Source organism: Rattus norvegicus, chromosome X, assembly GCF_021556685.1.
Source record: "Rattus norvegicus strain SHRSP/BbbUtx chromosome X, alternate assembly SHRSP_T2T, whole genome shotgun sequence".
NCBI lineage: Eukaryota > Metazoa > Chordata > Mammalia > Rodentia > Muridae > Rattus > Rattus norvegicus.
In genome coordinates, this window is record NC_141554.1 from 107,868,452 (window position 1) to 107,893,214 (window position 24,763).

General features: G+C 42.9%; 2 protein-coding genes and 1 long non-coding RNA gene across 5 annotated transcripts in view; 1 reads left to right on the plus strand and 2 right to left on the minus strand.

Moving 5' to 3' along the window:
- Window positions 1-24,763, plus strand: part of LOC134484140 (uncharacterized) — a 69,053-nt gene that overhangs the window by 24,351 nt on the left and 19,939 nt on the right. Inside the window, exon 1 of one of the 2 annotated variants that reach the window (XR_015646662.1) lies at window positions 22,225-22,661. The exons of the other annotated variant lie outside the window; for it this stretch is intronic. This is a non-coding gene — a long non-coding RNA (uncharacterized LOC134484140). Of the gene's footprint in view, window positions 1-22,224; window positions 22,662-24,763 lie in introns of those variants that run through there. 2 annotated transcript variants of the gene reach the window in all.
- On the minus strand, window positions 7,233-10,123 carry Tceal5 (transcription elongation factor A like 5). 2 transcript variants are annotated; one of them, NM_001329156.1, is made up of 4 exons: window positions 10,017-10,123; window positions 8,695-8,762; window positions 8,227-8,314; window positions 7,233-8,106 (listed from the first exon to the last, which is right to left on the minus strand). In NM_001329156.1, exon 4 carries the CDS (start codon window positions 8,078-8,080, stop codon window positions 7,478-7,480), a length of 603 nt encoding a protein of 200 aa, NP_001316085.1. In that variant the 5' UTR covers window positions 8,081-8,106; window positions 8,227-8,314; window positions 8,695-8,762; window positions 10,017-10,123; the 3' UTR covers window positions 7,233-7,477. The 2 variants fall into 2 exon arrangements, with proteins under 2 accessions (NP_001316085.1, XP_087456819.1); XM_087600693.1 differs by lacking the exons at window positions 8,227-8,314; window positions 10,017-10,123 and adding an exon at window positions 9,702-10,001 and having other exon boundaries at window positions 7,240-8,106.
- Window positions 21,825-23,309, minus strand: Bex1 (brain expressed X-linked 1). The gene is made up of 3 exons (NM_001037365.3): window positions 23,188-23,309; window positions 22,742-22,818; window positions 21,825-22,422 (listed from the first exon to the last, which is right to left on the minus strand). Exon 3 carries the CDS (start codon window positions 22,415-22,417, stop codon window positions 22,031-22,033), a length of 387 nt encoding a protein of 128 aa, NP_001032442.1. The 5' UTR covers window positions 22,418-22,422; window positions 22,742-22,818; window positions 23,188-23,309; the 3' UTR covers window positions 21,825-22,030.

Genomic DNA, 24,763 nt, shown 5'->3' on the forward strand with positions numbered 1-24,763 from the left:
CACCTTCCCTAACAGTTCCTGAGACTTAGTAAAGGAATGTTTTGTTGATGTATCCATTGGGGCTTATCTTGATAATGCTACGTTTTGATTGGTTGTGGTTTTCTATAGTGGTCACTCTGTTGCAAAGATGAGTTTCCTTGATGACGAGTGAAGACTGCACTATCTGTGGCTATAAGGACAAAAGTTTGGATTGTTCTTTGGGATTATCCTGGTTTATTAAAGTGGTGATTATAGGTTCTCCTCCAGGATCCACTATTTCACTAGCACTGAGTAGATAGCTAGATTTCTAGTACCAGGCAGGCTTGTTGTCTTGATGAGATGTACTTAATTCCAATTAGAGAGCTCTTGATTGCCACCAAGGTTTCACCCTTAGGGCTATTGTGTCATGCTGGTCAGTTTTGTGCTTCATGGACCTCATAGCTGGGGAGGAGGGTTAGTTGCCTTCCTCTGGAAACTTGCATGTCACCTTCTGGTCCCATGGAACCTAATCGTCAAGGAGCAGGCACTCAGGTCGGTTCCACATCAGGGGATCCCTGAGGCCTTGTACTTGAAGTACACGATGTCTTCAGCAATGGAGACATAGTTTCCACCCCTGAGGGAGCAGGCAACAAGGTCAAAGAGCAAGAGCCTGTGTGTTGGGAGTCTCTTGGACAATTCTGACTCACAACGCAAAAGAGAGTTTCTTATGCCTAGCGTTGGGTTTTCTGTTACATGGTCTTGGCTTTTGGGATGGAACATTGTCAGCCCAGATGAGAAAATTTCTCTTAAACTATACACATTTATACACAGATTCATGTGGGTTATAGATTTTTTAAGTGAATAGCTAATAGTATAATTACTTAAGACGTTTTCCCCTCTTCCTTCTGTGTTTACCACACCCCTCTAAAGAACCCACATTTCCCCAGTCATAGTACTTGTACCCTGCTATCCCCATCTCTGGTCCCCAAACCCTCTGCCCTAGCAATGGACCCATGTTGCTTTCCTGGTTTCTGCAGTTGCTCCAGCCTATGTACTCACATCCCACTATTTTGAGGTAGGGGCCTCTGCTGAGAAATAACTTGTAATATTCATGTTTCTGGGTCACATTACCTCACTCGATGTAATATTTACTAGTTCCTTCTACTTACCCTCAGATTTCAGGATGTCCCTTCTCTTAACAGCTGAATCATATTCAACAGTGCATATGTTACTCATTTCACTATAAATTTGTGGGTTGAAGTACATTTAAGGTGTTTCTAGTTCCACTAGTTCTTATGTTCAAGTCATTCTTAGGCTCTAAAGTCAAAGAGCCTGCAGGCAAAGGAAACTTGCTTTACAGGAGCACTCAGTCTTACACATCTTATCACCTCCTCACTGAGCAGTCAAAAAACCATTCACTCAACTGTCTATCGTATCCTGTCTAATCCAGCTGTGGATTGCTGTAAAAATGCCCTTTAAGGCTTGGCAGTAACAGAAACAGTGACATTTGGTCGTTGTTTTTTGTTTTTGTTTTTGTTTTTTGTTTTTTTTTGTTCTTTGTCTTTTTGTTTTTGTTTCTAAGATTTTCCTCTTAGAAAACAGTACATACAACTTTTCTGAAACCCTAAAGGATAGATTAGACAATAAATGGAAGATCAAATTTAAGAACATCGATTAAGAATTATTAATTTAGGGGGCTGGAGAGATGGCTCAGCGGTTAAGAGCACTGACTGCTCTTCCAGTGGTCCTGAGTTCAATTCCCAGCAACCACATGGTGGCTCACAACCATCTGTAATGAGATCCGATGCCCTCTTCTGGCCCTCTTCTGAAGACAGCTACAGTGTACTTATATATAATAAGTGAATAAATCTTAAAAAAAAGAATTATTAATTTAGAACCAAAACATTTAGATTCCAAGCTAGGCTCCTTTTCTTACCTGTATGAGACTTTGTGTAAATCTTCTTTTATTATTGTTTGTGCAGTCAATCTTCACAGCAGTTTTGATTTCACCAGTTGAATCGAAACTCTTGACTTTTAGTCAGCAAGGAATGAAAATGAGATCCCAAGATGAAGAACTTTCTCCCTTCACATATCCTATTTTCTCTCTTTTTATCCTGCCTCATATGGACTCTTAATTTTTAATTTTTAAACATTTATTTATTTATTATATATAAGTACACTGTAGCTGTCTTCAGACACACCAGAAGAGGGCATCGGATCCCATAACAGATGGTTGTGAGCCACCATGTGGTTGCTGGGAATTGAACTCAGGACCTCTGGAAGAGCAGTCAGTGCTCTTAACTGCTGAGCCATCTCTCCAACCTGTAGGGACTCTTATTACCTGATATCATGCTAGCTAGCATCATAAGGTATGTCCCTATAAGATACTACAGGAAATAAAGTTTTCCATCCCAGATCTCCTACCATTTGAGAAATAAATCTCACATATACATTTAAAATTTTTATACATATGGGTGGTTTTTTTAAAGATTTATTTTATGTATGTGAATATACTGTAGCTGTCTTCAGACACACCAGAAGAGGGCATCAGATCCCATTACAGATGGTTGTGAGCCACCATGTGGTTGCTGGGAATTGAACTCAGGACCTCTGGAAGAGCAGTCAGTGTCCTTAACAGCTGAGCCATCTCTCCAGGCCTAAATTCAGTTTTTAAAGATATATTTATTTGTTCAATGTATGTGAGTACACTGTTACTGTCCTCAGACACACCAGAAGAGGGCATCGGATCCTATTACAGATGGTTGTGAGCCACCATGTGGTTGCTGGGAATTGAACTCAGGACCTCTGGAAGAGCAGTCAGTGCTCTTAACCGCTGAGCCATCTCTCCAGCCCCCACATTTGGGTGTTTTACCTGCTTGTACATTTATGCACCATGTGCTTGCCTTATGCTAGAAGAGGCCAGATGAGAGCATCAGATAGTCTGAAACTGGAGTTACAGATGGTAGGGAGTCTCCATGTGGGTGCTGGGAGTTTATCTTGTGTTCTCTGGAAGAACAGACAGTACTCAGAACTGCTGAGCTGTCTCTATAAGCCTTGATTAAGCCATGAGGTATTTGGCATTATTAGCTACTCTAGTATGAACTTACCTTAAACTAGCAAATGATCCTCAGAGTCCAGTAACTCACTGGTGTACTTATCAAATGTGGTAAGATGTCTGTGGTAGAGCTGTGTGTGTGTGTGTGTGTGTGTGTGTGTGTGTGTTTGAGAGAGAGAGAGAGAGAGAGAGAGAGAGAGAGACCAGAGGATGACATCAGGTGTGTATTTTATTTGTATTCATTTATTTTTAATATTTTACTTTTGTATTTATATTTATTATTATGTTTTATTTGGGCCACTACTTCCTGGTGTGTTCTCTTTACTTACACCACATGAATGCAGTACCCACAGTGGCCAGCAGAGGGTGGCAGATCCTCCGGAGTTGAAATGACAAATGGTTGTGAGCCATCCAGCATGGGCTCTGGGAACTACAGCTCTTCAAGAGCAGCAAGCTCTTCCATCCACCAAGCCATTTCTCCAGTTCCTCCTCTATATTTTTTGTGACAGGTTCTCTAAGACTGAAGTTCACGGATTAACTGGCCTGAATGCCCAGAAAACTCCAGGAATCTACCTTCTCACTCCAGCCATCACCCACCCTTGTGCAGTTCTAGAGATGCAGATGTGTACCACCACACCTGACATTTATGTGGGCACCAGGAATCTGAACTCAGGTCTTGATACTTGTACATACATCAAGCACTTTAATGTCGGAGTTATCTACCCCAGATCCTTTGCGTCCTCCCCCACTCTCTCTTATTTTATGTGTAAGAGTGTCTTGCCTGCTTGTATTCAAGTGTATTGTGTGTGTGCAGTTCCCTTAGGGACAATAAGAGGGTGTCTCCCTCTGGAATTAGAGTTACAGATGACCCCCAGCATATGGCTGTAGGAAAGCCATCCCAGGTCCTTTGGAAAAATAGCCAGTGTTTTCAACCTCCCCAACCATAACTTTTGCTCCTTTAAAGTTGATTTTTTTCAGATATTGATTATGGCACAGGAAAGCTGACTAACACATTTTAGTAAGGCACAATGTGTTCCATTATCATATCAGACAGTCCATAGAGAATGGCTATACTTAGTAAGTTAAGAAATAACACTTGCGAATTATCTATCTGATAAGGGACTTGTCTCCACTAGATAAAGAGTTTTTTCAACTCAACAATAAAAATGACTATCAATCTGATTTTAAAATGTGCATGCCTTTAATCTCAGTACTTGGGAGTCAGAAGCAGGTGGGTACACATTTCTCCTCAGAAGATATATAAATAATCAACAAAATGCCACACAATGCTGAAGGTTGTTAGCCATTAGCAAAGTTTAGATTGAAATCTTTATGAGCTGCTACTTTTTAATCAACTAAGATTGCTATAATAAAATTGTGTCAACAAAGATATTGAGAAATTGGAACCCTAGTGCACTACTGGTAGGATTGTCTAGTGTCACGGTTGTTTTAGAAAACAATTTGGCAGCTCTTCAAAACTTTTACCAAGTTATTATAGACTTTAAAAATTGGTTTCCCAAGAATATACCCAAGAAAACAAAAAACACATTTTGAAATAAAACCTTACCCACAGATATTTAGTGATGATGGATGCTGTAACATTATGACAAGTTGAAGAAGCCAGATCTAACAAGCCATGTAGTGTGTGATTCTATTTATGTGACTGGACAAATCCGTAGAGACAGAAAAAGGATCACTGCTTACCAGATGCTAGCGACAGGGAATAGGCACAGTGTCAATGAGTCTAAGGTTTCTTTTGAGGGTGATGAAAATATCTAATTTAGAACTAGATAATGCGATGGGTTCAGAACTCTGCTAACATAGTGAGAAGTGCTGAATTGTGCACTTAGGAGAGTAAAACTTGGGATCTGTGAATTATGTTTCAACAAATCTCTTAAAGTATTCATACATGCACACTAAAAAAAATATGATGGTTGGTATCACAAGCCAAACATATTTAAGCAGTTGGTATATGCACTGGCAATACAGACTACAGTGTTTATTAATAATAAACTCTTTTGCACTGTTAGTGTTTTTTTGTTTCAGTGTCTTTATCTACTTTATGAAACATGAAAGTGAGGGCTGGGGAGATGAGTCAGCAAATAAAGGAGCCTATTCAATTCCCACTGGACACATGGTGGAAAGAGGGGACCAAGTACTAGAAATTGTCCTTTCACCTCCACAAGACCATCACACACAAGCAAGCATGCCTGCATGCCTGCATGCACGCACACTGCCCAAAATGAATGGATCCAATGAAATTCTTTAAAACAAACTAACAGTAGAAGAAATGTCAAATCAGAAGAAATCCTGATGATTTGGATCTGCTCTGGCAACCAGGATTCTATATTTTCCGCAAAACAGAGGGGACTTCCATGCACATATTCTATCAGTAGCTCTCAAAGTCTGAAAGCTACTACCATGTCCCATTTGGAAAAGAGCTGGACAATAATTTCTCCCCTGCCACGCTTCTTTTGAAATGGCAAATTTCAGTTGCATAAGAATGAACTTACATGAGAGGAGTGTGGTAGCTCATGCCTCGAATGCCAGCACTTGGGAGATGGAGGCAGAAGGATCATGAATCTAAGGCCATCTTCAGCTATATAGTGAGGTATAGTGCATGAGACCTTGCTTCAACAATAACAACAGTAGCAAAGTAATGAGCTTGCATAGTTAAGAGTGTTCATACAACCATGAGCAGAAGCGGTGCGAAGACGGAGAGGCCTTCTGACTTGATGGTTAATGTGTTCTTTTTTTTAAGTTTCTATTAAGTCTATTAAGTGTTGTGGGAAGTAAAAATTGAGTAAGATAAGTTCTTGGGAACTTTATAAACGGAAAGTCTTCAAGTTGGGGGATATATCTCCATTTACTAATGTGTTTGAGTAGAAGAGTGCACATAGCCCTGAGTTTCATCATTGGCTCTTTATAAACCTGGTTTGGTGGTGCATGCCTATAATTTCAGCATAAGGATATAGAAACAGGATTTAAAAACAAAAAGCAAAAGGCCATTCCTTGTCTACATAGCTAAGTTCAAGGCTAGCCTAGGCTTACATGAGATCCTGTCAAAAGGAAATAAATAAATGAGCGATTAATAAAGGGTAAATCTGGTGGATTAATATTCAGTTAAAATTTTAGAAAGCATTTTCCTCATCTTTTTTTTTATGACTGGCAGCTATTACAGTGAGAAAAACACCTCATTGTAAACACATCAGAATGGAACGGAATAGATATTCTAGTTAACAGGGTCTTCAGGAAAGTAAAAGTGGCATTGTTACCTCAGTGACTTCACTTACTAATGGTAGTGGGTGTCTTGAATGGATGCAGGATCCATGAGGGAGAAGGTATATGGCCAGCAGACGTGGCACTTTCTCTAGGGAAGGGATCACTCACACCTCAGTTTTCTGCATCTTTTTCTAGGCATAGATGAGACTTCCTTCAGTTGTCCCCCATGTGTCTGATCTGGTGTTGTGAATGCACACTGGTAGCACTCATTTTCAAATTCTCTGTGTGCCATAGTTCTGTGGTGTAAGCTTTCTCTATCTCCCCTTCACATATGACAAGGGACAGTAGCATTGGCAGGGACTGAAAAAAACTCCTCCAACTTTCAGGTCCAGAGGCAGTGCAGTTTTACCTGTGAATCTATATTCTGACAAGAGTTTTAGGGGCCTCCTTTGCTACTATAAGCTTAATATGAGATATGGGCTCACTCTCTTGTTCTGACTGGCTTCAGTTGATTGGCAGTAAAGCCTACTATGGCTGCAAAGTCAGATATGTGCCTGCCTCTGCTTCGGGAAGGCATGCATCACTGCACCCAGCCTTTTATTTTACCTTTTATTGTTTCTTTTATAACAAAACTAGCTTTGGGCTGAAGAGATGGCTCAGTGGTTAAGAGCACTGGCTGCTCTTTCAGAGGTCCTGAGTTCAATTCCCAGCAACAACATGGTGGCTCACAACCATCTGTAATGAGATCTCATGCTGTCTTCTAGTCTGAAGTCATACCTGCAGCAGAACACTGTATATATAATAAATAAATAAGTATTTAGAAAACAGTAGGCTCTGTTCTTAGTGGGGTGGGGAGGTTTATATGAGAAAATAAAAAAAAACCCTCAAATCTCACCACACAGAAAAAAACATTATTTCTTATAGGTCTACGTGGTTGCACGGTTTTCCTTGTGTGTATACTCTACATGATGATTTTGTTTTCAAAAATGGACTGATACTGTATCTGTGGTTCTGCAAACTGTTCTCTTTATTATTTTACAGTAGACCATGAACATTTCTTCCATGCACATGGGTGGAAGTCCTTTACTAAAAGACATAGTGCTGTCTGCTGGTAACAGGAGTGACACCTAAAGGAAAATCTCAGCACAAGGTTAAAGCACAGAGCCCGGCAAAAGCCTACCAGGGAAAGCAGGGCTGGCAATATTTCCCATCAAAGAAACCAGAACGGAAAGGCTGAAGGCATTAAACAAATGGAGCATCTTCCAAGTCCTTCTGACCCCTGCCTCCGCCTCCCCTCACCCCCCTGACTCCCCGTTGGCCCCTGGGGACTAAAGCCTCCTGTGCATCTCTTGGTACCCAGTGAAAACCACCCATTTTCTGCCTCTTCCTCAGCTCTTCCTGAGCCCTTGTCATATCTGCACACTCTCTCATCGCCTCCTCACTGCTCACATGCCTGTCCTGTAAGTCCTCCTGGGAGTTCTTGGGAGAATCATCTGTCCCCCTATCTGTTTTTCGCTTTGCTTTCCGGGGCACATAATCTTCAGCGGGGCGCTTTTCTGCAGCTCGCGCCTCGCTGGCTGACTTTGCCTGGGAATCGGGCTTGCTCTCCCCTGGGCGCTTGCCCTCCCCGTCAGACTTTCCCTGCTTCTCGGGCTTCCCCTCACCTTTCTGTTGTGCCTGCTCACCTGGCCCTCCCTCCTCCTCTAGCTTGCCCTGGCGCGCTGGTTTCCCCTCTGTATCTGACTTGTCTTCATCTGCTTTTCCTCCCTCTTCTGTACTTCCTTCATCTTCTGCCCTTCCCTTGTTTTCTGGCTTTCCTTCATTTTCTTTGTAGAACTTTTCCATGTTGCAATTTTTCTTTGTTGCCTGTCCTAGAAGACAAAGAAAAGAACACTAAGGGTCTACAGTGTGGCACAAAATTTTAATGGTTGCTTTCCTTTTCTTATGGTTTTCCCAAACCACCTTAATCCACCTTCTAGGTGCACTCTTACCTTAGATTCCTTTCCCTACACACTTCTTACATGGACCAACCTTTCAAGAAACGTCAAGGGTGTGTCTTCCTACCATTAAAGGAATGTGCTAAGAAAGAAACACAGAGAGTAATGGTGTCTCAACTTTGTTCTGGCTCTGCTGTGTAGTTTCAACTTACAAAGAGTTACAGAAATTGAGGGGCATTTTCATTTTTTCTCATCCTTTCAGTTATAAAACTTATAAAACGTGTATGCAGATTTCAGGGGTGTTCTGATAGCCTCGGAGAGCCTGGTAAATGCCACCCTTTCCCCTCCCTCCCTTTCATAGCCTCCACTTTGGCATCACCAGCTGCAAAGGATCGCATTCCCTTAGGACCTTGCAATGTGTCCTGAAATTGTAATGAGGAGGATTGGAGGGAGGGGGTGAGCAGTGGCCTCCCCAGCTTCTGCTCTACTTCCAGGGTGGAGCACACTCCTCCTCTCACTAACCTGCACTGGTGCTGCAGGGCTTCCCTTTCCTTGGCTGGGTTGCTGCCCACAGCCACAGACTTGAAGACCTGTGGGGAGATGGGAATCAAATGGTGAAGGATTAGAAGACTGGCAAGCAAGAAGAATGACTGGCAAGCAGGACCCAGAATCATTGTCCAAACTTTCCCAGTTCCTCCCTTTCAGTGCACATTCCTTCCTCTGTCTTCTCTGATTTTCTTCCACACATCTCCCTCAATGGTTTACCTTTTTCTAGTCCTGAGGCTACAGAAAAGAAGAATTACTCCCAAACTGTTTCCCTGGGTCTGATTTCCCTGCCCAAATCTGCTATCATTTCACCAAAATGAGTAGAGTTCAGAACTTTGAAAGTCAGCAGACAGGTCTGGCTGCCCTCAGATCTCTGTACCTGAACTCCCCACTCCCACCCCAGGGTCCCTTGACAGTAGTGGGACACTTTTCTGAAAATAGAGATAGTAGCAGCAGAAGGCAGGGCAGATATAACTACAGGACTGCATTCACCCCTTCCTCCCCACATACACAGGAAAAACAACCCACCCAGCTTTCTACAGTGAAAGGGACAAGTTATTTCTGAACTCTAATCTTTTGGGTCCTTAATACCTCCTTTTGAATCCCTCTGAGTTGAGGAGTCACTCCGTAATTAGGAGCTGAGCCTCCTACTAAACCTGTTTCTCTCTGCAGCAATCCCCACCCTTGGTCACCCCAGCCTACCATTTTGGGATCCAAAATGGTTGGGGGATGGAAAAGGGAAAAGGAGGCCTGGGTCAGTTCATCTTCCTCAGCCTGAAGTCAGGGCCCCTGCCCTCTCCTGCTACCTAAAAGGGATTAGGCCATCACCACCCCACTCCCTCCGCTGTCCCTCCCCACCCCCCCTCCTCTGTAAGGCATCTGTAGCTCAATCACTGTTCCTGTGATATCTCAATTGGCATTCTCTACCCCTGATCTCCCTCCAATGACCCCTGTTCCCATCCCCATCGATTTCCTGCACCAACTTGGTGAGCATCTGGAAAGGAGTCGAGTATCTGCTTTGGAATCAGCTCTGGTCTTAGCCTTCTGTCATTCCTACCCAGCGATCTGCAGGCAGTGGAGGATTTGTAGCTATCCCTGTGAAATGACTCCTTCTCACATTTCCTTCTGCCATTAGCCCACAGTTCTCTGAGCTGCTACCCCCAACACTCACACAATCTTCTGCGCCAAAATGAATGGGGGTGGAAAGGGGGCGGTATTTGAAAAGCAGACAGAGTCCTCTCCTCGCTAGCCTCTGTCCATTACCACCCCTCCCTCAGGAATTCCTGGCTTGTACCAACCTGCCGGGCTATAGGGCAGTTGCTCCCCCCTCTGTCGTTCGGTTTCAAGTCTGCCTTCCTTCACGGAGATAAGGAGCTGGTAGCTGGTACCTGGAAGAGAGAGACTTCTGCATACGTCTGCTCCTGATCACGTGACAGGGACGTCAGCAGTGGGCTCAGGTCCCTAGTTCCCCTCCCAAGCACCAGAAAAGTGCGTCAGGAGCCAGCCTACTTTTCCCCTCACTACCCCCACCACTTTCTGTCCCTTCCCCCACAGCATGAGGCCTTGTCATTCATTTTGTTACTTGCAAATTCCAGAGGTCAAATATGGTTCGTCCTGTGATGTGTGGTTAGTCCTGTGTGCTCATTAGGGAGAGGCTGCATCTTTTCCTAATACCGATTCCTGTTAAGATCTGAGGATTTGGGGGACCACTTTATCTTTAATAAAATAGCAAATCATGTACTTCTTCTCTCCACTTCCTCTCGTAGCCACCGATGTTCATTCTGCACATGGTCTACTTTACACCTGCACTTAAAGGGCGTGGGCAGATCATTTGGAAGCGAAGCAAGTGGTTGAAATGGAGATGGTCTTTTCTTTCTAATAGTTCTTTTTAAACTTCATTGACTCTGCTAAGCATGTGTTTCTTGTGAGCACAAAAAACTATTTCATTTAAAATAAAGTGTTATAAAAGAGGGGAAAATCAGTCTCCAACGTTTCCTCTCTGAAGACCTGTCCAGCTTGTGGTTGCAAGCTCTCTCAACTCTGCACCCTTTGCTACCAAGGCATCCAAGAAATGCCTAGCTACCCTTCAAGGTTTCTGACTATAATCTATACTCATATTCTGGTACTTTCTGACTTGGTGTCTGACGTGCTGATTATACTGGTTGATGTAGGCCATGTGTTCTCACCTGACTACCCAGGATAAAATCCAAGGGGTGTAAGTGTAGGAATTGTTGGACTATACATACGTTGTAGAAAGATGTGTGCCATAGAAATTTAAAAATAATCCTGAGAGGAAAGGAGGTTGACATAACGAGGAAGCAGGGACTATGAACTTGAGAAAAGAGAAGACACTACGCTTGGATGCCACTCAGGAGAAGAGAAACAGACACTTACTTAGTCCTTGACTTCATGCATTTTCTTTTCTTTTTTAAAAAAGATTTATTTATTTGTTATATAGAAGCACACTGAAGCTGTCTCGCAGACCCACCAGAAGAGGGCATCAGATCTCATTACAGATCATTGTGAGCCACCATGAGGTTTGCTGGGAATTGAACTCAGAATCTCTGGAACAGCAGTCAGTGCTCTTAACCACTGAGCCACCACTCCAGCCCACACTTTCTTTCCTTTCCCTTTTAAATTTAATTTATATTTTTACTTATTCACTTTACATCCTGCTCATGTCCCCTTCCCAGTCACCCCCCAACAATCCTTCCTCCCATCTCCTCATCCTCTTTTCCTCTGAGCTGATGGGAGACACCCCCTTTGAATCTCCCCACCCTGGCACTTCAAGTCTCTGTGAGACTAGGCACATCCTCTCCCACTGAGTCCAGAGAAGGCAGCCCAGCTAGAAGAACATATCCCACAGAGAGGCAACAGCTTTTATCATAGCCCCCACCCCAGTTGTTCAGGACCCACCTGAAGACCAAGCTGCACATCTGTGACATATGCATAGGGGGTCCTGGGTCCAGCTTGTGTATGTTCTTTGGTTGATAGTTCAGTCTCTGAGAGCCCCAAGGGTTCAGGTAGTTGACTCTGTTGGTCTTCCCTTGGAGTTCCTATCCCCTTAGGGACCCTGCAATCCTTCCTCTTATTCTTCCATAAGAGTCCTCAAGCTCCATCCACTGTTTGGCTGTTGTTGTCTGCATTTAAGTCAGCTATTGGGTGGAGCCTCTCAGAGGACAACTATGTTAGACTCCTATCCGAAAGCATAACAGAGTACCACCAATAGTGTTACTGATTGGTGCTTGCTTATGGGATGAGTCTCAAGTTGGACAAGTTATTGTTTGGCCATTTCCTCAGTCTCTAGTCCATGCCCCATGCAGAGTTCAGCCATTTTCAAGCTGTAAACCCCTTGAAATTATATTCATATGCATAAGCTATATACATTTTATTTAATGTATACATTTGCTGAGAGTAGACACCACTTATTTTTATTAAACGGTCAAAGGTCTAGGCTGATCAGATGACTCAGTGGGTAAAAATGCCTGCTGCCCAAGCTTGATAACCCAGTGGGACATCAATTCAATTCCAGGACCAATGTAAAAAAACAAAAATTAAACAAACAGACAAACAAACAAAAAACCCCCTAAATGTTGTATAATTCCAGAACTCTGATGGTGAGAGTAGAGTCAGAGACAGGAGAAGGGCCCAGAAGCTTATGGAACAACTAAATTTAAGTACATTGCATGGGAGAAACAAGAAGGGGGGGACCTATGTCAACAAAGTGAAAGAAGAGAGCCGACTCCTGAAAGTTGTCCTTTGACCTCTGCCATGGCACAAGCACATTCTTCTCTCTTCTATTCTCTCTCTTTCTCTGTCTGTCTCACAACAAATAAGGAATAACTAAAAATTAAAATTCAAAGGTGTATATCATATATAAAAGATGGAAGCTGCTGGTCAAGAGAATAGTGAGAAAATATATTACTTCTAAAATGAGTTATTTTTATTGTTCTTTGTGAGGAAAATATACATTCATGGCAGGGAAATCAAGGCAGCAAAAACTTGAAACAGATGGTTACATCACAGCCACCACAAGGAGGCAGAGTGGAATGAACGTTATTGCTGCTCAATTGTCTCTCCATTTATCTGGCGATGTCTTTTTTTTTTTTTTTGTTGTTGTTCTTTTTTTCGGAGCTGGGGACCGAACCCAGGGCCTTGCGCTTCCTAGGCAAGCGCTCTACCACTGAGCTAAATCCCCAACGTCTCTCCATTTATACAGAACAGGATTCCTGCCAGAAAACGGTCCCACTTATAGTGAGAAGTTCTTCTCATATCAGTTAGAGCAACCAAGGTATGATCCCCAGAACCTTATAAAACAGCTTCTGTACAGCAAATAAAATAATGAATCAAATGATGAGAAGGTACCCAGAATGGGAATCTTTGTCAGTCATAGAGGATTAATATGCAGAATACACAAAGAATTTTTTTAAAAAGTCACACACAAATAAATGTATAAATCAGAATGGACAGTTCTCAAAGGAAGAAACAAAAACAGCTAAGAAATATATTTAAAAATGCTCATCATCCTTAGCAGTTAGGAAATGGAAATCAAAATAACTTCGAGATTTCATATTACATCAGTCAAAATGGCAAAAATCAACAAAATAAACTACAAATGCTTCAGGGGACTCAGGGTAAAGCAAACCTTCATTCATTGCTAGTGGGATTTCAAAAAGATTCAGCCAATATGGAAGTAAGTGTGGCGAGGTCTCAAGGAACTAAAAGTAAATCTGCCATAAACCTAGCTATACCACTCCTTACATATGTCCAAGGGACCAGATATCTTACGTCACAGGTACTTGTAAAGCAAGTAAAGCAAAATGAAGCCCTGAAATCTCAAGATAAAAAGAAGCAATTATATCGTGTGAGGTAACCTGGAACCACAAAGAGAAATGCAACATGGTCTCTTGTGCTTTCTAGCTCTGAGTCTTTAGATCTGAGTTAATAACATGGAGTAAACCTAGAAATCAGGAAAGCAGACAGAATCCATTACAGAAATCTCCACCTAATTACCCAGCCCCAATTTATGCATCTACAACATACCCTTCAGGAAACACTGAAGAACGGATTGGAAAACTTGTAAGAGCCAGAGAGGATCAAAATAACTGCTTAGAGCTGGTGCTCTCTCTACATATGACAAGGAAGCTGGACTCACGAAATGTCAACCCTATGGCTACTTAAACAAGACCTGAAAAATGACAATACTAGTTGGTATGCCAATGTGGATGGGAGAAATCTTAAAAATTCCCACCCCTAGATGAAGAGCTACAGTCAATAATTGATTACTGTGGTGGTTTGAATAAGATACCCCCATAAGCACATATATTTGAATGCTTAGTCACCAGAGAGTTGAACTAATTGAAAGGATTAGAAGGATTTGGAGGTGTGGCCTTGTTGAAGGAAGTGGGTCACCATGGAACACAATGTAGAACTATCAACTGCTTCTCCAGCATCATGCATGCCATGGGGATAATGGACTGAAACTGTGAAATTGTAAGCAAGCCCCCAATTCAATGCTTTCTTTTTTTAAAATTTATTTATTTATTATGTATACATCATACAGCTTTCTGCCTGCATGTATGCAACTACAGGCCAGAAGAGGCCATTTCCTCATTATAATCATTTCCTGATTATAGGTGGTTGTGAGCCACCATGTGGTTGCTGGGAATTGAACTCAGGACCTCTGGAAGAGCAGACAGTGCTCCTAACCTCTGAGCCATCTCTCCAGCCCCAATGCTTTCTTTTTTATAAGAATTTCCTTGGTCATGGTGTCTCTGCACAGCAATAAAACACCGACTAAAGACAGCTACTGAGAGTGGGAGAATCAGTCTTCTCCAGAAACAGTCACATGACAGATTACTTAATCCCAAGACGTCAGATCTAAACACATATACCTATTAGTACCATTTTGTATTTATAAATGTATGTATGTGTATAAAAATAAAGAATAATAAGCCATGTATTTGAGAGCATGTCATAGTGAGGGAACATGGGAGGAGTTGGAATGAGGAGAGGGATGGAGAAAGATGTAAATATAGTACTGATACATGAACTTATGAATAAATAATAAAATTTAAAAATGATATTCCTGTTTTGAAATATTTTCCTGTTTTTGGCTTGATCCCAGAACCTCAGGCATGCTATATAGATGCCTTCCCATGAACTGATCAAATGGCCTAATTTCCATTTTAAGTTTTACTTTGGGCCATGAGCTACTTAGACATATATTAATTTTTCCTATTTTAAGATTTTTGGTGTTTTCCAGGGATTTATTGTGATTTCTCATTTAATTTCATGGTTCTCTAAGAACCCAGTCTCAAATATCATTTGAATCCTGTTAATATTAGGACTTATTGTTTGCCAGTGAGTAGGGACTACATTGATAAATGTGCCATGCACATATAAATCAGACATAGATTGGTAGTAGAAAGTTATATAGCTATCAAGTAATTAAATGGATTAATATTGTTCTTGAAGTCTGTTTTCTGTTTACTTGTTCCCTTAATATTTCAGAGACAATGTTTAATTCCTGACTTTCAAATGCTTTTTTTATTGAATTATAAATATTTGCTTCATGTAGTTTGAAACACTGTAATATGTGAAAATTCACCACTTAAAAATTATGTAATGGACTTCATTTATCCTTGGTCTTCTGTTCTGTAATTTATTGTGCCTAGCATCATTATAGTAAATTGAATTTTGTTTTAACTAGCACAGAATTTTCTAGTTTCCCTTATTTACTTACAATCTATTTTTATTTTTACACTTAAAATGAGATTCTTACAGGCAATATACAATTGTATTATCTCTTCCTACTTAATCTGACAATATCAATGTATTTCAACCACTTGTTAATGCGATTACTGAGATGTTTGGTTTTAAACCAACCATCTCTTTTCCATTTGTTCCATCGTTTTTTCATTCTCCTTTTTCTTACTTTCGGTTCTTTTTTTTTTTTTTTTTCGGAGCTGGGGACCGAACCCAGGGCCTTGAGCTTCCTAGGTAAGCGCTCTACCACTGAGCTAAATCCCCAGCCCCTTACTTTCTTTTTTAAAAATTTTTTTTATTCATTTGAGCACACTGGTAGCTGTCTTTGTCACACCAGAAGAGGGCATCAGATCCCATTACAAGTGGTCATGAGCCACAATGTGGTTGCTGGGAATTGAACTTGGGACCTCTGGAAGAGCAATCAGTGCTCTTAATGGCTAAGCCATCTCTCCAGTCCTTTTTTTTTCTTTTAATACCTTTTGGATTGACTTTTTGAAGAGTTAATCGCATTATTTGCTTAGCTATAATTTTAATGATTGTTTTAAGGGGTATAGTATATTTCTTGAATGTATCAGAATTAACTTTTAATATAGAATAAAATATTAAAAGTATGTACATGTATGTCCTCTGGCCTCTTTAATTGTCATGCATTTTACTGATGTGTTATAAATCCTGCTATATGACATAAATTGTAGATAGTCATAAAGTCCATATGCTTTCCTTCTCTAAGACTGAAAGTTAGCATTTCATGAATTTTGTCCAGGTTTTAGGTTTCAGTTGTAAATCTAGTCTCTGCTAGTCTGTTTCCATAGATGTTACTTCATTTACATAAATGTAGCCTAATGTTTAAATGGCAGTTATAGAGAAAAGCTTTATTTAACTTGTAACCAGAGGGTCCTTTTAGGTTGTCTGTGTTCATTCTCTCTTCTAAATTAGAAAGTTCATTCTGCAATACTTTCTGTGGCTACACAGCCACCTGGTATTCATTGTAGTATTTTCCTCAGTGATTTGCAAATTTTAAGAAAAATAATGTTATTAAAATGAGTGATTGTCCTGGTTACTTTGCTTCTGTTCAAGAGATAGACATGTGCAAGCATCTAAAATGTACACTGATTATTTGTGGAGTACTACTAAATTTGTATATTTATTGTTTTTTTTAAATATTTCAGAAATATTTACCGGATGCCTATGATAGGCTAAGCCTCAACGGCTCAATTCACTCATTCATACATATATAAAGCCTCTTTTTCTCCATTAAAAAGACCCATAATTGTTCCTGTCTAAAAGAACTGCAGGGACAAAATGGAGAAGAGCCTGAGGAAAAGGAGGTCCAGCAACTGGCCCAAAGTGGGATCCAGCTCAAGAGGAGGCCCCAAGGCCTGACACTATTACTGAGGCTATGGTGTGCTTATAAACAGGGGCCTATCATGCCTGCCCTCTGAGAGGCCCAACAAGCCGCTGAAGAGTCAGATGCAGATATTAACACCCAACCAATGGACAGAAGCTGGGACTACTGTGGTTGAATTAGGGAAAAGCTGGAGGAAGCTGAGGAGGAGGGCAACCCTGTAGGGGGACCAGCAGTCTCAATTAACCTGGACCCCTGAGATCTCTCAGACACAGGATCACCAACCAGGCAGCATACACCAGCTGAGATGAGGTCCCAACACATAACACCGTAGAGGACTCCCAGCTCTGGGTTCAGTCAGAGAAGATGAACCTAACCCTCAAGAGACTGGAGGCTCCAGGGAGTGGAGAGGTCTGGTGGGGTGGGAGTTGGGGGATGGGGACATGCTTTCAGAGACAAGGGGCAGGGAGGAGGTATGGGATGTGGAACAGTGAGAGGGTTGACCGGGAGGGGGGATAAAATCTGGAGTGTAAAAAAAAATTAAATAAAATTAAAAAAAATTTAAAACACCGAAAATTACTTTTGAAATATTAAGGCCTGCCTATATATTTAAACAATCTTGTCAAATTTGCTTTTCCTACAGAGGGCTTTTCATTATTCTTTTTCATTGAAATAAAATATAGCTCTGGTTGGCTTTCAAAAAACTTTGCTTTTAGCCCAGTATGGCTGCTCGTGACTGTAATCTTAGAACTTGTGGGGCTGAGATAGGAGGATCATTGTGAGTTCCTGTCTAGGCTACATAGTGATTTCTAGGCTAGTCTGAGGTGCAGAGTGAGACCCCTTTTTAAAACCTGAAACATCCACGATATTCTTTCAAACTCTATCAAACTAAAAACCACAAATATGAACCTCTTTATAATTCAATACTTTCAGCTGCACTATAGAAAGAAAGGACTTATTCAGTTAGAAGATTATATGACAAAATCATAACAATAGTGACCTCTATGTTACTGGAGCAGAATCAAACCTCTTTTTTTTAAAAATTCTTTAATCTTTTCCTTTTACAGTCCAGTCTTTTTTTAAAATTTTATTTATTTTATGTATGTGAGTACACTTGTAGCCGTCTTCAGACACACCAGAAGAGGGCACCAGATCCCATTACAGATGGTTGTGAGCCACCATGTGGTTGCTGGGAATTGAACTCAGGACCTCTGGAAGAGCAGTCGGTGCTCTTAACCACTGAGCCATCTCTCTAGCCCCTACAGTCCAGTCTTTTTTTTTTAAGATTTATTCATTTATTATATATAAGTACACTGTAGCTGTCTTCAGATACACCAGAAGAGGGCATCGGATCTCTCTCTCTCTTTTTTTTAAAGATTTATTTATTTATTATATATAAGTACACTGTAGCTATCTTCAGATACACCAGAAGAGGGCATCAGATCTCTTTACAGATGGTTGTGAGCCACCATGTGGTTGCTGGAAATTGAACTCAGGACCTCTGGAAGAGTAGTCGGGTGCTCTTAACCGCTGAGCCATCTCTCCAGCCCTACAGTCCAGTCTTTATCCCCATCCTGGTACACCCTCTGCTTGTTCCTCATCCCATACCTCCTCCCTCTACCCCCCATCCCTGTCTCCAAAAGGATTTCCCCACCCCTCACCCCCACCCCACCAGACCTCCCGATTCCTTGGGTCCTTGAGTGTCTCCTGGGTTAGGTGCATCTTCTCTCACTGAGTCTAGACCCAGCAGTCTTCTGCTGTGTATGTGTCAGGGGCCTCATATCAGCTGGTGTATGCTGCTTGGTTGGTGGTTCAGTGTCTCCTTGAGCTGGATCCCAATTTGGGCCTGTTACTGGACCTCCTTTACCTCAGGCTCTTCTCCATTTTTGTCCCTGCAGTTCTTTCAAACAGGAATAATTCTGTCAGAGTTTTTAACTGTGGGATGGCAACCCCGTCCCTCACTTGATGCTCTGTCTTTCTGCAGGAGGTGGACTCTACAGTGTAGGGCATATCATCTAGGGTCCCTCCTTTGCATCCTTAAAGTCTCTCACCTCCCAGGTTTCTGAAGGGTCCTCCCAACTCCTGTCTCCCAAGGTTGCCTGTACCATTCTTTCTGCTGGCCCTCAGAGCTTGAGTCCTGTTCCCACACCTCAAACCTCTTTTTGACCATTCTTTTTTTTTGTAACCACCCTAATCTTACTGCATGTACCTTGCCAGGATTTCGTTGCCTGTCTTTTTTGGTAAAGAATGGAGAAAACGAAGCTCATCACATTAGCTATGGAAATGATACTTAGGAAAATACATCCAAAACCTTAGATCCCTTCCTTATATTAACTGCTGTCTTCATGATTTGCCTTATATTTCAAGTACCTGTGAGAGGCCAGGACACTTTGGAATTAAGCATATAGTTCAGACTGGGGTTTATTACTTTTCATGATGTGTATTTTACCTGTTAACTACCTCTCATGTTAGAGTCTAAGGCAAAGGGTGAAAAAGATTCTATATCCTGACCAGGTGACAGTCTTTGCAAATGAGCTACACTTCCTATTTTTACAAGTTCTTAATAATACCACTGTAATATAAAACCAGACATAAATAATCTGTAAAGGAATTAGCATTTTGTGTTCCAATAAAATTTTATAAACACCAAATTAAAATTCCATTTTTGTTACAAAATATTTTATAACCATTCTTACAGCCCCCCAAATAAACAGTGGGCTAGAATTTGTTCATGAGTTATTTACTAACCTGTTCTAGAATCTTTTATTTTTGTTTTTGTTAGTTTTTTTAGAAATATTTTTTAAAATTTACTTTTTACTTACTCGATTTACATCCTGCTCACTGCCCCTTCCCAGTCAGCCCCTCCCATAATCTCTTCCCCCTCCCCTTCTCTTTTGAGCGGGTGGAGTCCCCCTGCATATCCCCCAATCCTGGCCCTTCAAGTCTCTGCTGGGCTAGGCGCATCCTCTCCAACTGAATCCAGACAAGGCAAACAAGCTAGAAGAACATATCCCACAGACAGGTAACAACTTTTGGGATAGCTCCCATTCCAGTTCTTCAGGACCCACCTGAAGACCAAGCTGCACATCTGCCACATATGTGCAGGGAGGCCTAGATCCAGCCCATGTATGTTCTTTGGTAGGTGGTTCAGTCTCTGAGAGCCCCAAAGGTCCAGGTTAGTTGAATCTGTTGGTCTTCCGGTGGAGTTAAATTTTAAGTTTATATTTGTAAAATATTGGCATGCCTAGCATGCATGAGGCTGTGTTCACCACCCAGTACCATAAAATAAATCAATTTTCATAAATAAAATGTACTTTTTCCCCCTTGTAATTAAAACCCTGACACACTGTCGTGACCAACTTAGAATGTACAGAACAAAATTCTGTACATTCCTAAGTTTCAGGTTAATGCGGACTGTTTTGAGCAACTGTGTGCTATTGCCTCACACATCTGCTCAGCTAGGGAGATAATTGCCTCAGAAAAGCAGTCTTTACCAAAAAGATAAACAGGAAGTGATCTAGCTGCAGGTGCAGAGTAGAATTCAATACAATGGGCATTCCAGAGAAATAGTGAGAATCTCTCACTTTGGAGAGCTGTTAGAATCTCTCACTTTGGAGAGACGTGATATCTGTCTGGGTCTGATGTGGGAACCTGTAATTTAGTACATAGATTCTCTAGGGGACAGGATGAGAAAAAGGCACAGTAAAGAAGTAAATACTCATCCTTTGCCCACAGGACCTGTGAGTAGAGATCTCTTACAAGCACCCTCCCCCATTAGCTGAAAACATTTCAGGGTTTAGGTTAGCCCCATGTCAAGAGGATGACAAACTCTGAAAAAGCTCACAAACTTATTATCTCTCATTATTTAGTTCATATAGTAACCCCGAGGTGACTATTATTTTCATCTTACTCATAAGCATAAGGGTAGATCTTAAATATACTTATCTCTAATTGTATTTCTCACTAACAGATGCCAGATGATAAACTAAATCTGAGATTATGTCCTGAGTCTGGAAAGTTCTCAAGTCGATTTTTTATAAGGTTTTCATTAAAGATACTTTTAAGTTTTAAAGATTTTATGCATAGCTGACTGAGACAGATGCAGATACTTACACCCAACCATTGGACTGAAGTAAGGAGGAATTAGGGGACTGATTGAAGGAGCCGAAGGGGAGGGCAACCCCACAGGAAGACCAGCGGTCTCAATTAACTCAGACCCTGGGGAAAATTCCAGAGACTGAGTCACCAACCAGGCAGCACACACCTTGATCCAAAGCCCCAGGCACATGCATAGATAGCAAAGGACTGCGTGGTCCGGCCTCAGTGGGAGCAGATGTGCCTAATCCGGAGACTTGGGGCCCCAGGGAGGAGGGAAGAAGGGGCAGAGAGGCGGAACACCCTCTCGAAGGCAAGGAAATGGGGTGCAGAACTGTGTGGGGGAACTAAGATGGGGGGCAATGACTGGAATGTAAGTAAAATCATTTAAAGAAAGACAAAAAAAGGTTTCATGCTCAAGTGGTTTGGCTGCATGTATGTCTGCGCACCACGTGTGTGCCTGGTGCCCAGAAGTTACTAGACTGCCCCGACTAGAGTTATAGATGGTTGTGAGCCACACTGTGGGTGCTGGGAATTACAGCTACATCTTCTGGTAGACCTAAGCCATCTCTCTTTTTTAAAAAGCTATTTATTTTACGTATATGAGTACACTGTAGCTATCTTCAAACACACCAGATCTCATTGCAGATGATTGCGAGCCACCACGTGGTTGCTGGGAATTGAACTCAGGACCTCTGGAAGAGCAGTCAGAGCTCTTAACCGCTGAGCCATCTCTCCAGCGCACTAAGCCATCCCTTAAGCCATTATATAATATGTATTCAATTTCGAAAACAAACACAAAGGAAACATCTTTCAGTTCTTCCCGTGATCAGCAACACTTGCTCCCCTCATGCGGCTGTTGATATTCTTATATAAAGAAAAGATTGAGCACAGAGAATGCCTTTTCAATCTGCTTTATTAGGTTCACAATATGTCATATGGACCTTCCCATGCATCTGATAAAAGAATTACAGGCCGAGTAAAAAACACAAGTTTCACTTAGAAGTTGGTAACAGGAAGAGATCTACATAAAAGGAGTAACCTCAAAACTTGTACATCACAAAGCAGGGGTCCCCATAGCATCTTCAGAGACAACCTCAGGACTCAGGGCATAAGGCAAAACTCATCATTGTGGTCATGGTGAGGGGGGTCAGTGCTCACCGCCCGCAGACTATGGCTCAGCTGCCTTTCCCTCAACTTGCCCATGAGGTGTCTCATATCCTCCCCAAACCTTTGCACATTCTCATCTCTCATCCTGCCCTGGGCCTCTCCAACCCTGTGCATCAGGTCCCATCTATAGTGGGAAATGGGCTGCCTAACGCGGAACCGCCTGCGACCTCCTCTAGGCGCACAATTTTTGCCAGCCTCAAAAGTGGGGGCCACAACCGGCTCCCTTTTGATGGTATCTTGCGGCTTTTCTTCCTTTTCCTCCTTTTTCTGATGGTCATTTTCCATGTTGAGATTTTTTGCTCCTTGATCTTTGGACTCCATTTCTCCTAAGAAGCAAGAAAAAGGAAAAGATTTCTTCCTGGATTGATCAGCAACGAGGACAAGAGTCCTTGCTTTGCACTTTTCAAAATTCATTTCCCCACCTAAAAGGTCTATAGCTCCCTAGAGGGCTCAGATCCGGCCCACCTCTCCCCAAAACCCACCGTGTTTCCTGCAGATACATCTGATGCATCTGCGTCATCAAAATGGAAGAATAGGATGGGAGAGAAGAATCCGGTAAAGGCAGGCAAGTAGGGCTCTGACATATCCAGCTTTGCGCTCCTTCCCTTTCCCCCTCTCAGTCCCCAGCCCTGCCCCAGCACCTACCTGGGCCTATCCTTGCCTTCTCCTCTTCCTAGCGATGCTCACCACCAGGTGTGCCGCGAAGCTTCTGGTCCTCAGACCTGCGATCAACCCCGAAGGATGGGTGAGTGGGAGGGAGGGAGGGAGGACCTGTGGCGCTATCCTGAGCGCCACCGCCCAGGTTCTTCCCGCCGCCGCCTCGGCCGCCCCCGCCCTGCCCTGCCGACCACCCCTGGGTCCCCCGGATGCAGGGATGCCGGGGTCTATGAGAAGCTGTCGCGGGGCGCATGCTCCTAGTCCCCGAGGGTCTCCGCCCCGGACCGCCGCCCCCGTCCGGGTCCCCGTCCGGCCGCGCCGCTGCGCACACGGGGACGGCCACCTGCAGCCTCGGCCTGAGCTGCGACGTCCGGGGTGGCGGCTGCGGGACACCGACGACGGGCTCCGCGGGTCCCGGCCGCTGTCCCCCTCACCTGCTCTGCTCTTCCTCCTCCTCCTGCTTTCCGCGCTGCCCGGGCCCGCGTGCTCTGCGCCACCAGGAGCTGCGCCACCAGGAACAGGTGCCTCCGTTAGGGATGGCGGGCAGAAGAGAGTGAGCGAGGGCAGGTCGGAGACCCAGAGAGGGGTGTGAGCCTGCGTGGGCTAGTCACGTGCGATTTGCGTCAGAAGCCAAAGCTCCGCCCCCGGACCGGGCCCCAGCCCCAGTCCCAGCCCCAGCCCCTCTTCCCGCCCCCAGAGTCTTACTGTGCAAAGTTCAGGTCCCTTCTTCACCTCTGGGTCCCTTTAAGGTCTCCAGCCTGGGCCCTGTCTCTCTGAGCCTTGGCCACTTCATGGCCTGACAAAAAGAAGGGCAAGGTGTGCTCTGTGGGCTGCTGGTCATCTCAGTTCTCTGGGGGATTGATTTACCCCTCTGTCTCTGCTCCCATGTTGTGCCTCTTTCCTTCTGCTAGCCCCTCATCTTTTCATTTTTCCTTCCCTAAAATATGTGGGAAAAGTTAGTCAAAAAATGGGCTTATGCAGATTTAAAAAAGCTGCCTTCCTCTGTTCCTCCTTCCCTCTCCTCTCTTCTCAGTTCCTCCTTCCCTCCCTCCCTCTGAGACAGAATTTCTCTGTGCAGCCCTGACTGTTCTGGAACTCACTCTGTAGTCCAGGCTGGACTGGAATTCAGAGATCCGCCCGCCTCTGCCTCTGAGTGCTCGGATTAAAGGCATTCGCCACATGGCCTGTCTGATTTCTAATATTTCTTAATGGACTCCTGTAGTGTTCTTTGGTGATCATGAAAAACATATATCTTTTATATGCAATGATAGTAAGGGGTAAGAAGAGGCTTTTGCTTCGAGAGTTGGGACGAACATGGAAGGAGTTGGAGAGGAGGGGCTTGGGAAGGGGAAAGTGATGTAATTATATTTGGGTTAAAATTTTTAAAAAGAAAAGAGATGGTGTTTCTCATTTGTAAAAACCCAGCAGTGGGAGAACTGAGGCAGGAGGATTTCTAGTGTAACACTGGCCTAGGCTGGGGAGATCTTGTCTCATTAAAAAAAAAAAGTAGTCTTATTTGAAAAACAGGATTAAATTTGGGGGGAAAACCGCCAACCATCTGTCTCTCCTGCTAAGTCATTATATAAATATAGACTCTACAGGCAGCAGCTGCTGTTTTTGGACCTTGGAAAAGGACAGGGCAGCTGATGGCTCCCCTTGTGAGGGGCCCTAGACATGCAAGGTATTTTCATGAGGCGAGCCAGAATTTACTGCACTATAAAACCTTGTCTGATTTTCAGAATGAAAAGAAACGAACAAATCTCTTTCAGAAATGTCTGCTTCAATGGGTTCATATGTATTTGCAAGTCAATGAGCGTGTATTTAAATAATCTTAGGTTATGTACAGTACATTTATTTTCAGGATCGGCTTTGGTGGCTGAGAGGACTACAGGAGTAGAGGACAGGGGAAGGCAATCCCCCAGAGAATTGGGAAGTCCATGCAGGAAGGTCAGGTACATAATTAATATACAAAATACACTTTTATTTAGTATTCTAGTCATGAGAAATTGG